The sequence below is a fragment of the Caretta caretta genome, chromosome 4 (genome assembly GCF_965140235.1).
Source record: "Caretta caretta isolate rCarCar2 chromosome 4, rCarCar1.hap1, whole genome shotgun sequence".
Lineage (NCBI taxonomy): Eukaryota > Metazoa > Chordata > Testudines > Cheloniidae > Caretta > Caretta caretta.
In genome coordinates this window covers 66,007,995-66,033,166 of record NC_134209.1, presented here as the reverse complement: position 1 = coordinate 66,033,166, position 25,172 = coordinate 66,007,995, and the positions used below count along the sequence as shown (strand labels likewise).

The 25,172-nt window shown below is 39.8% G+C and overlaps 1 protein-coding gene across 3 annotated transcripts in view; it reads left to right on the top strand.

Moving 5' to 3' along the window:
• The window catches only part of TTC29 (tetratricopeptide repeat domain 29), a 219,935-nt gene that overhangs the window by 115,095 nt on the left and 79,668 nt on the right, over positions 1-25,172 (top strand). For all 3 annotated transcript variants that reach the window (XM_075127723.1, XM_048847298.2, XM_075127724.1), the window contains exons 8-10: positions 5,121-5,212; positions 12,480-12,603; positions 18,088-18,319. In XM_075127723.1, coding sequence (XP_074983824.1) covers positions 5,121-5,212; positions 12,480-12,603; positions 18,088-18,319 — 448 coding nt within the window. The remainder of the gene's footprint in view (positions 1-5,120; positions 5,213-12,479; positions 12,604-18,087; positions 18,320-25,172) is intronic.

The following is a 25,172-nucleotide window of genomic DNA, read 5'->3' as shown; positions in this document are numbered from 1 at the left end:
GCTGTGATTTCATAGCCACTGAACATCCTCTTCTAGACATCCATGTCCTCAGCACAGATTGGCCGAGAAGAAGGAGTGTAGCTGTTAGGGGGCTTATTCCTTCACCCACTTACTTCCCTGGTTCTTCTCACATGAACAGAGAGCAACAACACCCGTCCAAAGGTGCAAACAATTCGATGTTTATTGGGGTGAACTTCCAGCAAGCATGATTCCAGTTTCCTTCCTTAGTGTCCCCCTTCCCAGCTCTGACACCACAGAGTCTTACCTGTGGCCCTGTTCCCATTCCTGCCCTTAGCTAAACATGATTCCAATTTCCCCACCCCCATTCTCTGTTCCCATTTCCCCCCACACACACACACATACACACTTCCTGATTGACTGCAGACTATATAGTAAAACTTGATAGGTTTCAGAGTAACAGCCTCTGCTTAGCTATATCTTAACCAATCATTTTACTGAAATTTAACTAACCAATCCTAACATATTGTAACTTGATTATTTAACTAATTATATCCCACCACCTTAATTAGTTTGCACCCGGCAAAATTAATTATACAGCAGACAGAAACAATCACAGAACCAGACAGAGATTATACAGACAAACAATAGGGAAATGGGGACTACAGTGATAGAACAACAAAGAAATGAGGATTTCACATCCCAGCTATTGATAAGTGAGTTCTTGCCAGACAGGATGCTATCAAACTAAGTTTCCTTTTACATCTTCTAGGCACTTCCCTTTCTCTGGAGGCGATAGGCATTATCAGGACAGGATTGTGTTCCTAACAGCCCAATAGCACCTTATTTCAATGTGACTAGTTTGGAATGTGAGGATCTGACCATTCGCTTCCCAGCTTGTGGCTGCCTCTGCTGCTTAGCCAAAGATCTTAGCCTAAGCACAGGGCCTCAGACTGTCATAGTAAGAGAAGGACCTTACACTGGCAGACAGTGATTTTGATTCTTTCTTGTATACCTCTATAACTAGCTAAGTGATAAGAATACACCTAAATTCTTAGAGTATAGGCCTTTACAGACAGGCCTGAATATCTATATCCTAACAGTAGCTAGCAGCGGAATTACTTCCTTGACCTGATTCCTACAGATAAGCTACTGCCAAGTGACAGATCAATTTGTATAAGGAAGGTTAGTGTGAATTTCTCTAGGTCTGAGCAGACGTGTACACATTTAAAGACAATGAGAACATTGTTCCCTCCTCCAAATGCCTACCCCAGCTCCTTTGCTAACGTTTGACCCTTCCTCGCGATTGCCCACTATCAGCAGCCAACTAGCTTTGCCAACCCCAGCTCAACCCTTTCCCCCTCATCCTCTGCTTGACTCTTCAGTGTCTTCTCCAAGCTATGGCATCCCAGTACTCACCACATTCAGCCTCAGGTCCCCTCACTGGTGCGATCCCACCAGGCTCTACCCAGCTACATTCTCCTTGCACCACCAGACCACTTTATCAACATCCCTCCCATCCTACTTGTGCTATTAACTTACTATCACCTAACTAAACTACCAGTCCCCTTGTAGAGGTATACAAGGGCTGGATTAAGGCAGTCTGTGCTATAGGCACACCATGATATGGACTGTCCTGTGGCATGGGTCAGCCACATGGGGACTCCTTCACTTTCTAGGTGAGGCAACAGAGATTCCCAAGTATTTACTCCAGCAGCCAGAGTGTATCTGGGTGGATGGGTTAGGACTACTGTAATGATATTTTCTTGCCAGAAATACTCTGTTGGGTGGTGTTGGCAGGACCCCTCCCACCAAAAAAGTAGGTCTTGGAGTTAACACCCTGTTGTCAGATACATGAGGCTCTTCTCAGAGCTGGCTGTTTCAGGCTAACTGAAGACTCTGGCATTGGTAACACTTGAGTTATGGTTTCAAGCTTGTCTTTACAACCATGAAGGCCACGTGCTTTTTTCTAAAATGAAAGTTACAATTTTGATGTAATCGTATGACTCCAGGACCTGGGGTTCTGGCACAGGTCTATAGTGCCTATATCTTAATCTGTCTCTTTAGGTATACAGTACCTTCTGATGTTTTCCCTCCCCAGCAGGTGTTAGTGAAACCTTGACAATAGATGAGGCTCTCAGGCTCCATTCACATATTCCGCTTGAGTGAACACTGAGCACACAGAGCATACAGGGACAATTCCACATCTCCTTTCCTTTGAGGATTTGCCTCATTATGTGGTAGATCTGCAGTGGCTGAAGTTGGGGAAACAGTCTAAGGTGGACACATACAGTATATCTTGTCTGCTCCCCTCTTCATGTTCATGATTTATTTGGTTTATTTTTCTGCAGATGTTTTATGTGCAATTTGGGATTGTGTACACAAATATCTATCTCCTAAGCATCCTGTTCTGAGAAAGAGTTACAAGAGAGTAGGCCAGGCATACTTCTCAACTTGCCAAGTCCTAAATATGGGACACAGTGGGCCAGATCCTCAGCTGGTACCAATCAGCTTCAGTGGAGCTATGTCACCAGCTGAGACTCTGGCTCAGTGTGGGACCTTGACCCAAAATGAGGGACACAAAAAATCTTATTCAGACAGGAAAATTAAAATTCTACAGGATTTTTTCCTTTAGTGTAAATAGCTCTTTTTGTAACCTTGGTTGCACAAGTCTTTATTTCAGATAGATTTAAATAGTTTTCAACAATATATGTGACAGCATACCAGATTTGTGTAACTTTGGGACCAAAATAAGTAACGTCCCTCAAATGGGGGACATTTGAGAATTATGAGTGCCTTTGCACCTCCTTGTACAAGCAATGGCTTCAGCAATCCAGGTGGGAAAACCATTCTCTGGGGAGTGCAAGTGAGGTTACCACCTCTGCCTTCTCTAAGGATTTCTTCCTACGGGGAGCAGCTTTACTTTCTTTTGAGAGTTACCCTGGAACCTAGCTGCAGGGAGTACTAAGTCAGTTATTGTCCCAGCATTCTGTCCAAGCCTCTTCCCTGGCCAATTCTACCTACTTTTCTGGCTGTTGAACCCCCTTGGTTAGAATGAAAGTGGTAGCCTCCTCACACCTAAGCAATCTTCCCTGACATATTTTGGCCGCATGAGGCCCTGCTTAAACAAGGAGTGATATCAGCCCAGTATGGAATGCCTTTGGAAACGTCCCCATATGGACATGGCAGAATGTCTGATGTGTACACAAATATTGCAAGGGGAATTGTATGCCCTCTGAGTTAATTGTAAAATTGCGAACTATTTCTTTAAGTCTTGGACATTGGTACTGTAAGGAGATTTTAATACTATCCATGACTGTGCCTTAAGCTGGAATCTTAGAAAGACTTATTGAGGCCTTGAAGTCCAGGCCTGGATTAACCAATGTGCATGCAATGCATTTGCACAGGGCCCCCATCTCAGGGGGCTCCAGGACCACAGGGGGAAACCTCTCTCCCCCACCTCCAAAACCACAGTCTATGGAAGGAGGCAGGATGGGGTGGAGCATAATTTGAGGAGGTCCCTGCTTGCACATTGTGTTGAGAGCCAACAGGCTGGAGCAGGGAGCCAGGACAGCCCCACGGGACAGGAGCTTTTGAGGGATGAATGTGGGGTGCGCTCAGACTGAACAGCTCACCAGGGCCTCCCATTCCACAAGGGGCAGGGAAGGTGGGAGGGTTCCCAATTGCCGTAGTGCACAGGACCCCAAAATTCTTTAATTCTGCACCATTGAAGACTTTAATTTGAGCAAGTACTCAGTCAAGAGAGAGTTCCAAGCTGGTGCTATGAGTCTTATGACCAATGTCATCTGTTCTCTTTTTGACATCTCATTTACTTCAATTCACAATGCCCTTCAAAACACAGGAAGTAATACTGCTGAATATGAAGACTGAAACTCTGTTGATGAGGTAATGAAGAGGAAATAGTGCAGAATACACATTGGCAAATGTTGCTTTCCAGTGCAGACATAGTTTAGATGACTCAAAAATAGAATGAGAATCCACTGAGGGTTGGATCAAATACCCTACCCAAGCCTATACCAGACATGCACAGTAGACAACAAGAAATCTCTGAGTGGAAGAAGCAGCAATAGGAGTGCTGAAATCCATGCTCACTGATGTTTGGCACACAGATGTTCTTCTTTGAACCCTCTACTTTACCAGATGAAGAGAGATGAGCTCTTAATACAAAGTGCCCTTTCTTTTCCCACAACATGAAGAACTGTCCTAGACAGGCATCATGGGGTAGGTAAGGTGCTGTCATATGTCCCTTTACACCTCCCATCCCCCTTCAGTCTGGTAAATGACATTCACTAATCCTTTCTTGGAAATGTGCAAAAAGGATTTCTATAGATAGTCTTTGGAGATTTCCTGTGTCCTCATGTGTGTAATAGGTTGGGTCAAGGAACAAAGGGGGAGGGAGGAAAGAATGGGATTTCATTTTATACGCCTTCCTTCCTCATCCCCATTGGAAAAAAATGGATGAAAAAGGGAAATTATGCAATACAGATGATGTCAGTGTTAAATTAAATTAAGATCATATGTTTCTTGGTGGCAGCTGTAATCCTTTGATTATAGAAGAGGTCATGTTAATGGAGTACATTCCAAACAAGTATTAACAAATTGCTTGTGTGCTGGAATAATTAGTAGTGCATGTAATGAAATGATCTACAATGATCTTTTTTGATTAACCCTAGCTTAAATATACAAACTACAATTTATTCAATTTCCTTTATGCCTCAGAACTGTACCAAAAGCAGAGTTCTCAAAATTAGTGTTTTAAAGAAAGAAAATGTGCATTTCAGTGTATCATCTCAAAATATATCACATATGAATGCAGAATGCTCTTAAAATATTGACTCACAGATTTCTTTAAAAATATGCACAGCTCCTAAAATCTATTAAATTATAGATAAGCAAATTCTTTTGTAAATCATGTTTGTTTGGTTTTCTGCAGTGCTAAGAGTGATTTAAGGAAATTGGACATCCTTATGTTTATTACTTGTAATTATTACATATACAAAAATGAAATAGTGATTAAAAAGTAGCACTCTGTAGATAATAAAAACGGCATGTTAGCTCCTTGTATGGACAAATTGATTCTAAATCAAAAGCAGTAGTGTTTGATGTTATGTTTTTATTGTTTGTTTTTTCCTGCCTCACAGAATCTGAACACCTACAAAGAAATCTCCACAGAACTGTGTGATCTTGTTGGCCTAGGTAGAGCATATCAAGCTATAGCCAAGGTCCTGGTAAGGTAGGTTAGCACATCCTTGTCTTGCTGTCCGTGCAAATTCATTCAACTGTGAAAGACTTAAATTGTTAGAGGTCTGTCGCTTCCCATTACTGACTGCTTAAATTTTAAGCAGTGCCCTTCTTCCAGTAAGTGACCCTTTCATCGTAAGTTATTTTAAACCAGAACAGTTTTTTAAAAGTGCATGATCAAAGCTTTTCCTGTCTTTTTTGTTTGTTTGTTTGTTTTGTTTTTATATTTTCAAAAAGTTAGGTAAAGGCCTTGCTGAAAGATAGAAATCCAGTCATACTTTACAGGTTAGAAAGCAGAAAGCCTAGAAAAGTATAGTATGCTCCAGTAAGTGTGCCTCAGTGTGACCTTTCAAGAACTCTTCTTAATAGAAGTTTCCATTTATTGTTCTACCTCACTTTTTCCATCGAGACATTTGTGTTTTGAGCACGTCTGGGTAAAACAATTTGTTGCAAATATAATTCTTCTCTGTTGTTTCAGTCTAGCATTGTGAGCCTTAAAAGCCTTTGCCAGGTGGATTAGTTTGAAATTAGAACTTTTACAAACATCACGGATACAAAATGATATAATGCAATTAACATATGATCAATAAAATCAAGGAAATTCAAAGTTAAAGTTTATGGATTGTCCTTGACTCATTCTGTTGTGCATAGGTATTGCAGGATATATGACGTACACATACTATTCCAAGACTCCAGCAATATCTGCACAAATCAGCCTTTATGGGAAAGAGAGCACTTGTACAGGGCAGGGACGGAGAGAGAGGGCTGACCAGACAGACACAACTTACATTTCCTTTCTCATCCTGGGTGCCATCAAAAGGTCCCAGCTTTGTATACAATGAGCACTTTCATAAAATCCCCCATTATTTCTCTATCACCAGTGCAGTACCACCATTGCCAGCAACAATGGGAGAGCTGGATCTGACTGACAACTGGTTCTTTTACCACTGTGCCATCTAAATCTGCTTTGAGCAGGGGAAAACTTGCTGCCTGACTTACATCAGCCAGACTTACCTCTAGCAGTCCCTTTACCTCCAAAGACTCTCTTTAGAGCTGGTTTCAGAGTAACAGCCATGTTAGTCTGTATTCGCAAAAAGAAAAGGAGTACTTGTGGCACCTTAGAGACTAACCAATTTATTTGAGCATAAGCTTTTGTGAGCTACAGCTCACTTAGCTCACGAAAGCTCATGCTCAAATAAATTGGTTTGTCTATTAAGTGCCACAAGTACTCCTTTTCTCTTTAGAGCTGGGCTTTGAGGCAGAGGGGAGGAGAGAGTATCATCCTGTGGCTCTGTGGAGTCAATACACTTGGAGAACAGAGTTACTATTAAGTAACTCCTTTATCTTTTTAGTGATGCCTGGTTTAAAAAGAAATTAAAGCAACTAAGAAATTTAAGCCCTTAGGTCTCATTTTCAAAAGTGACTTAAGCACTTAGCCTAAGGTCAGGTCTACACTGTAAACTTACATCGGTATAACTGCGTTGCTCAAGGGTGTGAAAAATCCATACCCCTGAGCAACACAGTTATACCAACCTAACCCTCGGTGTAGACAGTGCTATGTCAACAGGAGGACTTCTCCCATCGAAATAGCTACCACTTCTTGCAGAGGTGGATTATTTACGCTGATGGGAGAAGCTCTCCCACTGGTGTAGTAGCATCTTCACTGAAGCATAACAGGTCACAGCTGCACCAGTGTGGCTACACCGCTGCAGCATTTTAAGTGTAGACCTGCCCTTAGTCTCATTGAAAGTCAGTGAGACTTAGACTTTTCAGTCTTTTAGGTGCTTTTGAAAATTTTACCCATTGTCTCCACAAGAGCTCCATTGTAGGAGACCAGCTAGCACTGACTCCCAAAGGTTAACTGAGAAGTCCTGCTAACTGAACAGTGACTGAGGCATTGCCCTCGTGAAACTAGCATCAGGTCTTGATGCAGTGTTGAGAGACTAGTGACTCATGAAAGTGTGAACTGAATTTCAAGATTTTAGATAATGGCACATTGTAGATTCTTGCCATTGATGCTGCTACCTCCCTAGCTGAGTGTGTCCTAAGATGTTTGGTACACAAACATCAGGTAGGTTATAACATGACTGGATGCATGGTTTTATCCCCTTAAACAGCTTTAGAGCTGAGATGTCTTCACTGGTAGATTTTTCTCCAAAGTCCACAAGTACTCTGACTTTCTAAACAACTTTGTTCTGTCTAAGTAGTAACTAAAAGCTCTTTTATAATTCGTGGTATGTACCCTCTCTTTTCCAGCATGGCTATGGGGATTCTGGGGAAAATACAGACATTGATATAGACTGAGGTGAAACTCTGATACTGTTTTTGAAGAATTTTTGGGCAAAGCCTGCATATCCCATTATCTTCATGAAATGTAGTATAAGGTGGACAGGTCATCAGGCCCTGCAATTCCAAGCCCCTCTGGCTGATTTAATGGCCATGAAGAATGAGAACTTCAGCAAGAGATGGTACAGACCACAGGATCCCATAAACTTAAAGGGCCCTTCTATGAGTTTGGGTAGTGCCACAAGTATCAAGGATCAGCAGAATCCCAAATGGGAAGGTGCAAGTCTGGAACATCCCTTTAATAAGTATTCTAAGAGGGGATGGTTACATTCCATGATATAGGCAGATATAACAGCTAAGTAGATGTTAGTGGAAGCTAACGACACTCTTAATACTATCAGAAACTAGAGAAATTCTAAAATAACTGAAACTGGCCATGAAAGTGGGTCCAGGTCTTTTTCTTAAGTCAACATTTTAAATTGGTTCCATTTGGCCATATAATACCTCCTAGTGGATGGCTTCTGGACTCTAACAGAACAGCCTTGATCTCTTTGGACAAGTGTAAGTCTATTTGACCTTAGAAATCTAGCAGCCATACTGTCAGTAGAAGTGACTTAAGATTTGAGAGAATTACCCTATTCTGCTCAGACGAGGTATCACGACTGGGTAAGAGTAAATGAGAGCCAAAAGTTCCAAGAGCCAGTTTTGCCCAGCCCAGATGATCATGACTAAGATCACTCTGGATCTGTTTTGTTGAATCTTCCTCAATTTCGCGAGGATGAGGGGAAATGAAAGACAGGTGTAAAGGAGTGCTTTTCCCAATGTGAAAAAGGGCATGTGATACACATTGTATGTCCCCGTTCACTCTCACACAGAACTTTGGGTGCTTATTGTTCTGACCTGTGTCTGGATGACCCCACTGGGAAAATACTGGATGAACCAGTGAAGGTTTGAATGACTTCCCATCATGATTCACAACCTTCAGAAAAGCAGATTTCTACCGACTCAGAAAAATAGTAGGCAAGGTCCCATGGAAAGACCAATTAAGAAGAAAAGGAGTCAAAGTCAACATCAAGCTATTCTGATGAGAGAAAAGATAAGAAGAGCCACAGGAGGCCAATGTGGCTGCACAAGGAGCTTCTAACTATCTAAAAACCAAAAGGGCTACATACAGGAAATGGAAGGAAGGGCATGTCAGCAAGGAAGTATACATGGGAATAGCATGAGTGTGTAGGGACAAAATCAGGAAAGCCCAAGGCAAAGAATGAGTTACAGCTGACAAGAAATGTTAGGGACAACAAGAAGGAGTTCTTCAAATATGTCAGAAAAAAAGAACAATCAAGGACAGTGTGGGTCCACTGCTCAGTGGAGAAGGTGAGCTGATAATGAAAGATGATAGGAAGGCAGAGCTGCTCAATGCCTGCTTTGCTTCAGTCTTCTCACAAAAAAATAAGAGGTGACCGGACAACTAATGAAGTTAAGGGAAGGAATGCGGTAAATACGGGATAAGTAAAGAACACGTCAGAGATCTTCTGACCAATTTGAATGAATTCAAATCAACAGGGCTGGATGCTATTCACCCGAGCGTACTGAAGGAATTAGCAGAAGAAATCTGAGTGACTGGCAATAGTATTTACGAAGTCATGGATGACAGGAAAGATCCCAGAAGACTGGAAAAGCCTTGAGAACCAGCCTGTGGTCCTGTAAATTTTGCAGTTTTATATGGAGTCTTGAAGATCCTAACCATGCTACTGAAGCCTGATTGGAGGTTTCTAAGCCTATCATTATTTGAGGAGCAGTCTGGTATAAGGGCATCACCTTCAAGATAACCTCTGACAGTGTCCTCTGTAGTAACAAGTGACTTGTTGTGGACACTCGGTTTGTGCATCAGATTCAGTCATCCTTGCACGACTTGCTTGAGCAACATCACAAAAGGTTCAGGCCTCCATAATGCCTAACACTTGCAGAGAAAATTTCATTGGCTCATTTAGCCTGAATCGAGAAAACAAGAGTACTACAGGTATGTAATGCCTTTTACTGAAGCAATCTTCACTGCCCTATGGAGTCATGAATGCCAGTGCTGTAAAAAAGCTGAATATCTCACAAGTATAGGAGGGTAATATCTTAGGAAGCAGAATGTGTATAGTTATACAAAGCATGTAGAAATTTTGAAAAATATGCATTTTTGAAAGAACCATAAAATTATAGATGATTGAGGTGGATAAGACCTATTTATAACATTATTAGGTGCATCCTACTGTCCAGTGCAGAGTTGTTTCTGACAGAATATATTTTAGTGATCTGTCTGGACTAGTTTTAAATGTCTCAAGCTATAGGCTTCCATAACTTCCCTTGGAAGACTATTCTACCATCTAGTAGCAGAGCTCTTTGGTAGTTGGCATAAATAAAGCTCTAACTGTGAGAATTACCTTTATGTTATTAATCAAATTAATTTCCTTTTGCCTGAGAGAAATTATATGCCCTAGTAATGTTTATATTTTCTATAAATGGAACATAAGGTCTTTGATATGAAATATCCAAAAATGACCAAAAATACATCAAAACATTGCTATTAATTCATGAGATTAAGAAAACCTTTTTACATTTTCTCCTGTCACTGATTCCATTTGCCTTATTACTTTCAGTCACTAGCCCACAAACTTGGTGGCACATTCAACAAACCCCTTAGTGGCTGTTTCATCTCTGTTCTATTTGATTTCTCCACTCTGAGTAAATGATTAAGTTTTCATGCATTGGTTCAACCAAAATCTATGTTCACTCAACCACATCCTTTATTGATTACTTCTACTGCAAACAGTAGGCCAAGTGTGATATACATAATTGGACAGTTGTCAGGGGATGTGGGTGTTAACAGTCCTGTTTTCCCAGTTGGAAACTGGAATCACCTTGATACACAAATATTCTGCACTGTTTCATTCTCATCCTTTGGACCGAGGAGTTCTTTTCCTCAGAATATATGTTTTTAACTCTCTAAGGTCTGGTTGAATGGATTTAATGATTATACCATATAATATGCTGTTCAAGTTGCACCTGTGCACTGCATATAGAAAACTAGAAAAACTGGAATTAATATTTGTCTAACACTTTAACCTTGTCCTTTAACTTATATAAATCATGTGCCACGCTTCTGTGTGGAAATGTTTGATTTTCTCCCCTTTGGAAGAAAAGTAGGTTTCCAAATATGTTTCTAATTCTAAAATTCAGAAGCCTTTTGACATTGGACAAATGTTTACAGTTCAGTACATTTCATATTCTAGTGCTGTTTAAATATGTTCATTTAATAATTTTGATAAATAGAATTCTATTCATTTAAAAATACGTTCTTTACTGTAACATAACACTTGAACATTTTAAGCACCCTGTTAAATTCTGGATGTTTTGGCAGCCGATTGCAATAGTGCAGCTGAGTCCACTTATCTAGAAGTGGTCACAGCAATATTAAAGATTTTCATCAAAGCTTCACTGTTTTTTCCTGTTCAGTGGCAGGAACTTCACTGTTCTGATTACTCTGTTTGCATAAGCCAATTAAGGAACCATAGCAGACATAGCACCATCAAATTCTGGAAACACATATCCCTAATATGGTTTATATTAAAAGGATTAGCTTAAATAAGCCTCAGTCAGTCATTTGTTGCAGGAATATAATTTAAAGGTGTTTTAAAATAGTATGAAAATATATCACTACTTTTCATCACTTACAGGAACTTAAATTTGTGAGATTCTAAATTAGGACTGGATTTTTTTGGCTGGCTTGGTGAGTTGACATATAGCGTGCTGCACTACTACATTAGAGACTCAAGTTCATGGCTTATATTGAGGTCAGCTGCAGTGACACTCCGCCTTAAAGAGAAAAAGAGTGCAGTGCTTCACTCGCAAGCAAACTCGAGCCTCTGGCCTAGAGGGCAGAGATACTATATTTTTAACATAGCCAGCTTTATTAAAAATGATATGTGCAAATATTATTATCAAAGTCATTAGCCAATTTTCATCCTAGATTGGGAGTAACCTCAAGTAGCCTGAGTCTCAGTGGGAATTGGAGGTGACACCTGCAATCCACAGTTTATAGGGTAGCCTGTATGACTGTAGCAACCCTTGGTCTGTGCAGCCAAACAGCAACATTACATCCTGAAGGAGGCTACCAGTTCTATGGTCTACAATGTTAGTGTCATTATATTGCAGCTGCTGTACAAGAAGGGAAAGGATTCTAAAGCAAAAAGTGGCATCCATGAGTGATGGGGGCAGAAAAAGTGGCATCCATGAGTGATGGGGGCAGAAAAATATAAAAGCAAGTTTCTCACTGACAAACTAATATGCTTAGTCCCCTCCCTCGGCATGTTCTCTCAATTTGGTCACTAGGCAAGGTCTGACCTATCTACAAAAATGTGTGACCAGATGCTGATTAAATAAAACATCATTTTAGAGTACTGGAAACTCAGACAAGCATTGTAAATAATAGCCTACCTATTTTTTTCATTCTTGGTACTAAAAATAATGCAACAATATACTGGCAATTTAGGAAAAGTATTTTTTTTTCTTTTTGTGTACAGAGGACCTAATTCTGCCCCTTGTCAGCTACAATTGATTAATAACATAGTAAAAACATCCAGATTGACTAACAACTTAGATTGTTTAATAATTAAATCACACAGTGTTTTAATATCATGTGCTGTAAAGAGCTGCAGGAGACACAGTAAAGAGCCACTTACAGCTCGCAAGTCTCAGTCTGAGTATCACAGCCCTACAGACTTCCATAGAGGTAGCAGATGTGCATATGAGGACAGAATTGGGTTCCAAATTTCACCCGAAAGCAAATTAGTAAATACAGTTTCTAGACTACTTCAAAATAAGGCTGCTGAGGGAAGCAATGACAGATTCTCAACTATAGTCTATTGCAGTGTATGAAGAAACAACCTCAATAAAAATGTAATTGCAACCTTTGTCATTTGTTTTAGTCAGGGAAAAGTGACTGAGGCTATTGAGTACTTGGAAAAGTTTGTGACGGTTGCCGAGAGTGCTCAGCTAAGCCGAAGTTTAGTGGATGCATGCATATCCCTTGGAGATATTTACAATGAAAGAGTAAGTATTAGTTATAATGATGATGCCCTAGAGTTGATTACTTGTGGCACCTTAGAGACTAACCAATTTATTTGAGCATGAGCTTTAATTGGTTAGTCTCTAAGGTGCCACAAGTACTCCTTTTCTTTTTGCGAATACAGACTAACATGGCTGTTACTCTGAAACCTAGAGTTGATTGTAATTCAGGGTCAAAATCTGTGTTCTTGTATGAGAGACTGTCCCATCAGAAATCTGATGAATGTATTGATTCATATAGGAATTTCTCCTATATTGCCAAATGACTAGGTATGGTTGTGAACTGGAACTCTAAATCTGAACACTTTTGGGTAACGTTAAAATGTGTTCCTAAACCCAGATCCAAATTTCACAATAAGGATGCAATTCTATAATGAGTCAAACCAAAACCCCAAATCCAAACCACCCCTATATTTCAACTCTGACAATAGTCTGGATCCAGATATGCAGCTTGGGCACATCTATGCAAATTAACAATTAAATCACAAATAAATATCTTATAGTATACTACTGTACAGTATAACTACTGCTCTTTGAAAATTAACAAATGGACAAATAAAAATTCTAACCTACTACACTGGTGGAGATTTAAACCTTTTAGCCTAATTTGCTATGTGTGCTCTGCCAGCATAATTCAGGAAGTGACTTTCTGAATGAGAAAGTCCTCCAGGGGAGTGTATCAGTAACGCAAAATCTTTTTCCACACACACGTGCTCACGTACACTCATACCCATTCTACTTGATGGCCTTGATTTGGTCTGTGCAACCCAGAAAATAGACAATGCTGGACAAGGCAAGGTTGGGGTAACCATGAAATACGCTGATTTAACATATCTCCCAGACAGCTTCTTTTTGAAGTAGGCCTGTTACTTAAAACTGTCCTTCTCTGGAGTCCTTGTGGCACCTTAGAGACTAACAAATTTATTTGGGCATAAGCTTTTGTGGGCTAAAACCCACTTCATCAGATGCATGGAGAGGAAATATAGTAGGCAGGTATAAATACACAGCACATGAAAAGATGGGAGTTGTGCTGTCTATTTATACCTGCCTACTGTATTTTACACTCCATGCATCTGATGAAGTGGGTTTTAACCCGCGAAAGCTTATGCCCAAATAAATTTGTTAGTCTCTAAGGTGCCACAGGGATGCCTCATTGTTTTTGCTGATACAGACTAACACGGCTACCGCTCTGAAATCTGTCCTCCTCTGGTGAAACCCCAAATGAAGGCACTAGCTGCCTTTCTTTCCATGCCAGTGCAGCTGCCCATACAGGGACAAATAAAACTCAAACAAGTATTCAGAAAAAAAATATTTGATACCAATTGTTTTTAAAACATTTTTGAAGTTGAAATGATACATGGAATCATGGTGAAATAATAAGTAATAAAAGAAAATTGTACCCATCTTGCTCAACCCTGCTAGTTGCAGAAGGTGGAAAGGCACTTTCACCATGAATAAATTCTATATAAATACTGAAAATGAAGTTTTAAATTACTAAGAGCATTTCTGAGCTAAGGCTACCATATTGCTGAAAAAGTGGGGGAACTCTATGGGTATGCAGCAACCATAAATCTGGTATTTCCTAACTTTCAAGTGCTTGTTTTGGTGACCTAAATAATGTTCTTTTAATTTATTCTACAGGCTGCATGTCCACCTTAGAAATTGCAACCCCCAAGTGACTCCTTACTTTTATGTTTTATCTTATACAGAATTCCCAATGTAAAGGTTATTGTCCTGTGGTGTTGCTTAAGCAATGATACAAAGTCTATGCTGTAATCTTTGAATTAACCTGGGACTTCAATTTTACGATATTCTCACTTAAAGCTTTGCTCCTTAATGCAAATTCAAAAGACTCTGCCTTTCTAAAAATGATCTTGAAAGCCAAAGAATTTGCAAGATATCTAAGAAATATATTTAAAATGTACCTTTATTGTAGTTTAGTGGATTTGGAAGGCAGAATAAAATAGGTTTATATCAACAGTAGGGTTAAATATTTCCCCTCCACAGTTCAGGCAAGTATTGCAAAATATTTAACTCAGACTCTGGTTAACTGCCATTTACATTCTTCTGCCATCATTGTTGATTACCAACTGCATTCAAAGTGATCTTCTGGAAGAACTAGCCTTCTCCTATACATGTTCTTCTTAAGTTCTGTTTGTGATATCAGAATTCAGAATTGATTGGTGTCTCAGCACTGAATCATGATATCACAAAAAGAAAGAAATACAGAGAGAGAAGATGACTTTTTAATATTCTTGGGGATTTTTGTAAAATAAATTACTTAAAAAATATGGCAATATTTCTTTAAAACTAAAAACATGTATAGTGAGAGTTCATTGCATTATGTTAAATGACGTCTCTTTTCAAATTGTCTTTCTGAAACTGTGTATAAGTCTCCTGAAATTAAAAATACTAAAGCAAAAGCATATATCTGCTCTGCAGAGTTCTTTCCTTCATTTGGTTCATTTTTAAGGGATGTGTTGCTTTTCTTGTTACAGTTATTGCTGTTACTGTTTAGTTTTAGAAATCATACTACTTGAAACATCAATAGCAAATTATATTTCTACTTGATAGGAAGTAAGATTTTATTTTATTGGAATATATCAAATAAATGTAGTTTAACTAGCCTTAGGCTAGTATTAGCTCTTAGCATAAATATAGGAGTGATTTTGCAAGACTAAACAAATTCTGATGGTTCTAAATCCTAGTTAGTCTCAACAAAAATTGAGGAAAGAACTGTCCACAGTAAAATAGTGCGGGATTATCTGAATGAAAAGAACTCTCTGCTCCAATATGCAAGCCAGGTTGCTACTTCTGTCACTGAAGAATTTTTTCTAGTGATTGGTGGTTTTTAAATCATATCCCATTAAGCTGCATATTTAACATCAGAAATACACTTTTCCTTTTTACAGTGCTGACCATGCTCATGAGTTTTTGTGTGCATAAAAAAGTCACATCCTACCCATAGCTCCTTCCCACCAGGAAGCCCTCAAAACCTCTAACAGTCTAATCAGACTCCACAATTGCACAGGGGAATTGAAATCTTCAGGGAGGGACTTAGTCAAGTTAAAAGTAAAGGGGTCAAGCAGGTGACCTCTCTGAAAAAGACTTGTGTGTCAGGAAGGATGTACCCATCAAGGGCTACAGAATTCCATGAGGGTTTGAGGAATGGAAACTGATCCACTATGGCTGCTAATAATAGGAACATAGGAATTGCCATACTGGGTCAGACCAGTTGTCTATCTAGTACGTGTTCTTGGTCAGTGGCCGGTTTCAGCTGCTTCAGACAAAAACACAAAAAGCCTGTAATAGGCAGTTATATGATAATTTGCCTGCAGGGAATGTTTCAATCTAACCCCACTAGTTAAAGTTTGGCTTATGCCCTAACACTTGATCCTTTATATCCCTTCCAAAACATTTATCTATCCAATCTCTTTTTTAAATCTTAAACTCTTGGCCTCCATGATATCTTGTGGCAATGAGTTTCACAGGCTAACTCTTCACTGTGTGAAAAAATATTTCCTTTAATTAGTTTTGAATTTGCTGCCTTTCAGTTATATCAAATGCCCCCTTGCTTTTTGTATCATGGGAAAGAATCTTCCCAATATATCTTTTCTGTACAATTTGTTGTTTGGTGTGCTTTTATCATGTCATATCTTATCTCCTGTCTAGTGTAGGCTGTTCAATTTTTTTTACTCTCTCTTCGTAGGGTAGTTTTTTCATGGCCCTAGTCATTCTCATGATATATCTCTGAACCTCATTTATTGCTGCTGTATCTTTTTTGAGGTGGAGTAAATAGAACTGAACACAGTATTCCAAGCCAGGGCATACCATTTATTTATATAATCTCACATTATAATAGTTTGGGTATTCTTTTCCATCTCATTCCTTATGCATCCTAACATTTTGTTTGGTTTTATTAATATATTATATTTTATTTTTAAGGCTGCTGCACATTGAGCAGATGTCTTCACTGAGATGTTCATATGGATGCCTGGCTCTTTTTCCTGAGCTGATACAGTTAATTTATAGCCCAATAAGTGTTTAAGTAATTCAAATTATACCTTCCAATGTGCATTATTTGGCATTTTTCAACATTGAATTGCATTTGCCATCATGTTGCCCATTCACCGACTTTGATTAGGTCCTTCTGAAGTTCCTCCCAGTCTTCCGTGGTCTTGACTAACTGAAATAATTTTGTGTCCTTTGCAAATTTGCCACCTTATTACTCACCCCCTTTTCCAGATAACTAAACAAACAGATTAAACAACACTGATGCTCGTACAGAATCTTGTGGCACCCTATTTTTTTAAAACTTTCGGTGTGCCGCTTGCTACCCTCTATTATAGTATCTGATTTTTATGAGGAGTCCATATATTTGCTGGCAACTCAGCCACTTCAATTTCAGGTTCCTTCAGAAACTCTGTGCTGTATACCATCTGGGCCTGGTGATATATTGCCTTCTAAATTGTCAGCTTGTTTCAGCATCTCTTCCTTAGACACATCCATCTTAGATTGTAGTTTGTCTTTATTACCAGAAAGGAATAGGTCCAGTGTAGGCATCTCCCCAACATGCTTTGTGGTGAAGATAGATGCAGAGAAATCATTTACCTTCTCAGCAATGTCCTTATTTTATTTAATTGCTCCCTTTACTGCCCTGTGGTGCAGACCCATGGGTTATCTCGGTCTTTCTGCTTCTGATGTATTTAAAGAATTACTTCTTATTTGTTTTTATTTCTTTTAGCTATTTGCTCTTCAAATTCCACCTTAGCCCTACTAATTCCTTCTTACATACTGCCTGCTATAGTTTATGCTCCTTTATTTTGGCTCCACTAGTGTTGGATTTCCATTTTCTGAAGGAAATCTGTGGCTTGAATAACTTCTTTAGCCTTGCCATTTACCCATAGGAGTTTACATCTTGCCCTCCTGTTTCCCTTTTTTTTGTATAGAGTGCATGCATTCAGAGACACTATTATTATTTCCAAAAATTTTAATTTCTGTACTTTTGACTGTAGGAGTTTTGACTAACTTCCTTGTTTCTTTAAAAAAAAAAATCCCTGTTTCTAAATGTTAGTGTCACCATGCTAGTTTTTATCCTTTTCCAAGGATGTTGAATGTATTGAATTTCTGGTTACTGTTACTGAGTGGCTCAGCTATAATCAGAAATAGTATTTACCATTTATATAGAAGCTTACATGTTCAAAATGCTATATGAACAGAGACTAATAAATACAGTTCCCCAGAGAGACAGGTAAGTAAGTCATATTATCTGCATTTTACAGATTAGGAAACTGAGGCAGAGAGGTGTGATTTTTTTTCCAAGATCACACAGTGAATCATTTTGGGGGTGGAATAACAGCTGTGGCTTCTTTACGCTTGTGAAGGGGGAAGTACAAAGCACTAGGTTAAAGATGTGCTAGTTAAAAAAAAATGTAAAAACCTCTTCTTCGCTTTTCTCTTCCTTATTAGGGGAACTATTACAAAGCCTGTGAATATTTCAGTCAGGCTTTTGAGGCAGCAAACACCCTAACTGACTTGCCCGTGGTGAATGAAACTAAAGTTTATTACGGCATCGCAAAAGCTCATAACATGATGGTGGCAGTTAACAGTCATATAGACGCTGCAGATCACGTCAGCATTGAGTACCTGCTGGCATGGAAGGAGAACAGAAGTGACATGTGCACTGACCCTTTTACAGTTGGTAAGACATTGGTTATGAAACGCATTAGTGCTGCATTGTCCTTAATGGTTAAGTCATTTTTCTTGTAGAGTTTTATTAAATTATTTGCTGAGCTTAATCCTATTGGATTTCCCTTGTACTGTATGGAGGTTGGATGTGCACTTCGTTGTGCACTTATTTAAAAAATTTAATTAAAAGAGGTTTAAACAATACATAGAAAAGAAACAGATAGTGGTAATCTATTTCAAATGCTAACTCTAACATTCACAATGCTATTTTTCAAATCATCACAATTACAGGCAAATGAGTGATGTGTCAGTTTAATCAAATGATGATGAGCTGAAACTTAAAAAATCTTCTCCTGTAGTCTGTTTTTACAAGAACAAGGTTAATATAAACTCTCTTATTAAGAATAAGAAATACTTTCTTAGTTCTCCCTAGCATGGTGGCCTTCTTATAACCCTGAGCACTCAAGCACATTTTTGGCATCTTTGCCCACACCACTGATATCACTTGACCAAAGGAACTTAAAAAAAGAGCTTTTTCCCATTTCCCTAGTGTAATTTCTTGTTTCAAATAGGGTAAATGTGGGTGAAGTGGGATGGATCTTTCCTTCACTGTTTTAAATTTTCTTAAGTTTTTCTTATTTCCTTCTGTCTTCTTTAATGAAAGGAAGAGTGATAATACAGTACTAGCTGTCTAGTTCCTTGTTATCTCTAGTAATCTCATTTAGGCATTAAAGTGTTAATGCTATTTTCCGGAGGATAAGCCTACTGTGTATTCTCAGGAAATAATTTCCTCTGCGGATTCCCGTGCTTGGGAGAATATGCACCTGGAATAATCTAGAAAGGAATGGCATTTGTGGCAAACTGCATAATACTCCCTTGCAGTAAATGTTTGAATCTGCAAAAATGCCATTTACAAAGGAAAGTGCCTCAATTTCTTTATTTACTCCCATAGGCAAAGGATCATTCTGTCTGTGTTTTCTTGTTTGTCCTCTTTTTCCCTTTAATAGAATTAGGACACCTAAGTGTAATTTCTACTGTAATTTTCATATGAAAATAATTGGTTAGGAGTTTTCTTGCTGAAGATTTTGGCAGCTGAATTGGAGACAGTTGGGTGTTGATACCTGGGAAAGCATGGGAGGCAACTGAGATTTGTGGGATGCTATGATATAATTGGATATTTCTGCTCAAATGACCAGCAGTGAAAGAGTTAACAATTAAATTATCATTAGGTTTGAGTTCCATATCTCACTGAGATGATTATGGCTGTTCACACTTCTGAGCTATGTTAAGGATGTCTGCGATCCAAGAAGGCAACAGCATATCTATTTACACTTGGGCCACGTATTCAAAGTTATAAAACAACTATGTGGGATAGATGCAGGAGGCGGTGGTTAAAGTGAAAGCTTTAACACAATTGTCTGGCAAGGAGTGAGCAAATAGGAGATTCTGCTGCAAACTCTATGGAATTGCAGAATGTTCAAGGCACTGATTACATGAGAAAATTTCTCACTCCAAAGGGAAAGGGTCTTTGTTCTGTATTGAACAAGTTTGTTTCAAGGTTCAGTTTTTGTATGGTGACACTGGTAGCCACCATGTCTTTTATCAGTTCACAGGACTGGTTTAGTGCTCTCAGCCTGAGAGGCATTCTTCCACATTTCGTTCACTATACAAAGTTTGCTTCCTGCTCAGGAATCAATAAAGTCCATCTTTACCCAGACATAGAAATTAACACTCATAGGGACCAGTCTAGATGCGTCAGTGGTTACTGCCTTTTAGCTCCACAAGAAATATTAAACATTCAAAGAAATAATGCTTCTATAAATTTTCAGTCAGGTGTTGGGGGGAAAGGATAATTTTTTTGAGGTCTTATGGCTTCTTGCATTGATGGGAATACATTACACATGCTGATCGTGAGAAACCTACAGTCTTGGTTGAGTGCAAATGGCAAACCAGAAGTCAGCAGCTGATCATCATTCAATGCAAGATCCCCTCATCTGATGGATAGTGTCTTCAAACATTCTTTAGGATTTTTTCCCCTAAACCTCTCCAGAAGTGGTGATAGGCATTTGGGCTGTAATGGAGAGTTCTCGAGAATATCTTAATATTTTGTATAAAGCCAGAGAAACCCAGAGTTTGCATCAGTGTATTGTAACTTAGTGCAGTGTGCCTGGCATTAAGAGCGGGGTTCATGTATTTGGCAGTTGATTCACAATTCAGTATACACAGATACAGTAGTATAAACTCAGATGTACAACTCAAGAGCCATGTATTCTCAACCATTTGGGGCAGGACTCTCACTTAAACTGTATTATGAAGACAGAACCCTGTGGGATTGGTGCATCCTTCATAACTTTCTTACAGCTATTCATTTGATGGGGGAAGCTAGTCTCCTGCAGACAATCTAAAAACTTTACAATCAGCTCAAGTGCTCTTTGAAGACAGCAGTGCTGTAGCACTCCAGTGTAGATCTGCCTAGCTACAAGGTCAAGCACAAGAAAATGCACTATAGGAAACAATTCTGCATCTTCATAGTGATGGACTGAATGATCTAATAGATCTTTTCCACATATAGATTCTATAATATCAAATGTCCTTGGGATTGGTAGGAGCTGGTAGGCATCCAGGTTCTCTGATTGTATGTTCCCTCTAGACTTAAGTCACAACCAGTTATTTTCCTTCCCTCAATTCCACATATTTCCACAGTCAAGAGAAAGGTATTTGCTTAGCATCAGAGAGTTTGCTCAATTGTGATCTTCCAATCTCCTGACCATGCCATTAGACCCAGCTTTCTTTCTTCCTCTGTCACCAGGCCTTTCATCTTACAGGTAAAGTCAGATTCCCCAGGGAGATCCAGACTTATTCCATCTGAGAGTATGCATCTTGGCACCTCTTAATGTGGCTCTTCAATGCTCTGACAATGTGGGACAGTTTCCAGTGGAATGCAGGAAGTCGGCTACAAAAACGGTAGAGGAAGAATGGAAGAGGAAGAACTCCGTAATGAGAGTTCACAACAGCAACATAGATATCTTGTCTTCGCCAACTCCCCAGATTCAGACTGTTTACCTAAAAATTCAGGTCTTGTTTTGGCTGCTTTTAAGGGCCAACTAAAAGTGGTAGTAGCCAATCATTTTATAGTATGGAAACCAGTAATTTTGGTTTATTCAACTTGTTTTTTGAATGCTCTGAACTTCTGATCTGTGTTTACCATCTGGCTTGGGACCCTCCTGCTTCCTAAATGTAGAACTTGGTGATAACAAGAATATGTTTTGAAAACTCCATTTCTGTAAACAGAATATGATTTGAAAACTCCATTCAAATCATAGAATTTGAAAACTCCTTTACTCCTTTGCAAGTGTGGTATGAGAAACAAATTCAACCTTCTTGAATCCCTTTGCTTCAAGCTTCTCTGGCCAATTCACACTATGCTGCTTTAATGTCAAAATTACCACTCTAGTTCCAGCAAGCTCCAGGCATCCTGTGACTACTGCATATTTAGCAGCTCTTCCAGTGCTGTATTCTTTTTCTCATTAGTGTCTCCAGGCTTACTCTCATGATACCCAGACTACATCCAAGAAAACATCATGTCACGCTGTCAACACAATCTGTAGCATTCTCTGCATTTTTCTTGCCAAATCGGTATATGGTGCTGGCATTACATTTTGGAATATCTTTGTGTGGCAAAGCAATAGTTTTGGCATTAATTCAGTATTAAGACTCACCAGCTTTCTGCTTCAAGCATTGACATCATCCTATCTTCTAATTGTAATATCTATACACTCTCTGATGAATTTTCAGTTGTCACTTTATTTTGGAAATTTCTCTGGGCTAATATGATAGTATATTCTAGTTAATGTTGCAAACAGATCAGATTGATACTCTGCAAGACTATTCTCAGTCAAATTAAGGATAAGAGAATTAAAGATATCGTTTAGTGGCCTTCCTTATCCACATAGAAATATAATACAAGGAAGCAGGGGTGCAGTGAGCCCTTTAAAAGCATGTTGGAAGTTTCCATTTCCAGCTGTTTTGTATGCATCATTATAGCTAAAAATTAATAGCTTCTGTATTCTTGAGTGAACTCATTAGTTGTTCTGTTCACAAACTATGACACTTAAACTCAAGAATTTCCAGATCACCCTTTCCTTTCTTCCCTGTTCTCTATACTTTCAATCTGTATTCATTTTCTTCATCAGTTATTTCAAGAACCCAACAAGACGAACCGTCAATTACTGAACTTTCCTCAAAATTAATGAATAAAATGGATACTTTGACCAAAGTTTCATGGACAACAGAGATGGGATTGTCCGAGAACAGAGACATGTTTCCTTCATTAGTATATCAATATCCTTAATTTCTGACCCAAGCAGTAAGAAAGTTATTTAATGCCATCCTAATTTCCAAGTGTGTCTTTACTAACCTTTAACAGAGGCATATATAAGAAGTTATTAATACAAGATGGCAGCAAAAAGACACTCAGATCTGCATCTGATCCATGTTAAAGCCCAAGAGGTAACCCATGTATCACGGGTCCTTCTCACACTACCCTGTGTGCAGCACTGCCTAGTCTGTTTTTGTGGATTCCTATTCACGGACACACATAGTCTGTTTCTTCTTACCCTACAGGTACCTTTTAATCCTCAGTTTCCAAACATGGCGGGACATAACACCGGTATACAGCAGAAGGAGCTTTCACACAGCTTTCTCTCCTCCATCTGAGCTCTCCCTTTACTTTCTGTTCCTCCCAATTCTGTAACCTCCCATTACTAAGCCAATTATCTCAGTAGCCCAACAATTGCCACCAGTTGTCAGTAACTCCACTAGGAACAGGTTGATTTATTTCAAATAGGCCTGTAACATCCTTTGTGACCAGGATGCTACAACTAGCACTCTGTCACATAGCTCCCCCTCCCTTATTTCAATTGAGACCTTTTCTGGCCTTTCTAGTCTGAGCCCTACTCTCTTTACAGGTCTGGGGTTCTGTTGGGGTTTCCTGAGCCCTCTCAGACTGGCCTTCCATGGGCTGCTGGTGAGGGTCTCCTGCCTTCCATCCACAAGACGTAAACTCAGAGAAAGGAGATTTCCCCCTTGTGTCCATCTCTGCCCATAGGTCATCACACCAGTTGCATTCTATGGGCCTTTCCTCTAGTTTCCTTTTCCTCTGGTTTATATCTACTCTAGTAAGTTGTCCCTTCAGGGCCTCAATGTCAGGATTCCTCTCCTCCCCTGACTTACTTTGTCCCAGGCTCAGGTAAGTTCACCTGCCAAGGCCGCTTTATCAAGACCCTTCTCTCCCTCCTTGGTATGTCTTTCATCCTGGGCCTTTCCCCAGCTTGCTTCTCCTGGCAGTTGGCCAAACCTCTGCTCTCCTGTGCTGGGTTACTCTGATCTTTCTCTCTTGGACGGTGAAAGGGCACACTATTCACCACTGGACAGTGCCTCCTCCTGACCGTTCTGGGAATTAGCTCTGCCATGCCAATGCCTCTTCCTGCAGTTGCACTTTGTCACTCTCTGTCTTTCTCTCACTCTGAAGCTCCTCTCTTGCTCCAGGACCTGCAGCTTTCTCTTCATGACTCAGCCCTTTGGCTAGGTGACTAAGTGGTTTCTTCTTCTGGGGTAGAGTCCTCCAAAGTCTTTCTGCTCAAGTAGCATCAGGCTTTTCTCATGCCTGCCTCCCTGCCCCTGTCACTCCTGCAGCCTCTCTACACTATTGCCAGCTTCCTGGCTTTGTAGAAGCTCCTGCTTGTTCCCTCACAGGTGAGCTTCTTTCTAATCAAGGCTCTCCACACAGCCTAAATCTCCTTTGTTTGCTGCTTAATTGGTTGATTGGACCCACCTGGCCTAATTCATGTGTCTCTGGTCCGGTGTGTGATTACACCACATCCCATGAATCCACTTCCCCCTCCCTCTTCCTCTCAAGTCCTCCAGCATGTTATTCTCTCTGAGCTTGTTGTCTAGAATCATTTCACAGTGCACCTGGTTGATTACCTGGAGGGCCTACCATTGAGATTTCCTTATGCAGACCCATTGTTTGGATCTCCCTCTTTGTCTTCCGCTCTTTTTACATAAGGGGACAGAGTCCAGTCAGTTCCTATCATCACTGCACACGGCAACAATATTACCACACCCACTCTCTGCCACTTAAAATTTTCCTTCTCCTTCCAGTGGAACGACTGCCAGGGCATAAGTATTCTTTTTCCCATGTAGACAGTGAATTGTTATTGTCTCCCCATTCTGTTGCCACTGCAGTTTAACCAAGGTATTTCATACAAGGTTACACGTGACTGCTGAATCCACCACACCCCATGTGATTCTCCAGCCTACTTTGGCAGGAACTGTCATTGTCCTAGTCCTGCCTTTTATGCCTCCCCCACCCACAAAACTCCATGAACCCACAGTCCATGTATGGGCAGTCTTCCTTTAAATGTCCTTTGCCACCACATTGGTAACAATTCACTAAGCGGGTGCTGTGGACACTCTTGTTTGCCTCTTGCATCCCCTTCCTAGGCTTCGATGAAGGTGGTTCCTCAACCATCCATTCCCCTGTCCCTAGTGTAGGGGAATGGACCTCTTTTCATGGAAAATCTGCTTCCATATACTCCTTTGTTAGTTTTACGTGACCCCTTAGTGATTCCAGCTGATGACTTCGGACCCAAATTCTCGCAGCTTCGGGGAGGCTCTGCATAAACTGCTCATATATAATTGAGCCCCTTATGCCTCTGTGTCCTGTCTGTCTGACCTCAACCACCAATTGGCCCAGTCAGATAACTTTTGCACAAAAGCCTTGGGACATATCCCATCATTCCATCTGGCTATTCTGATTTTTGACAGTATTTTTCTGACAACTGGCCCACCCTGTCCAGAATAGT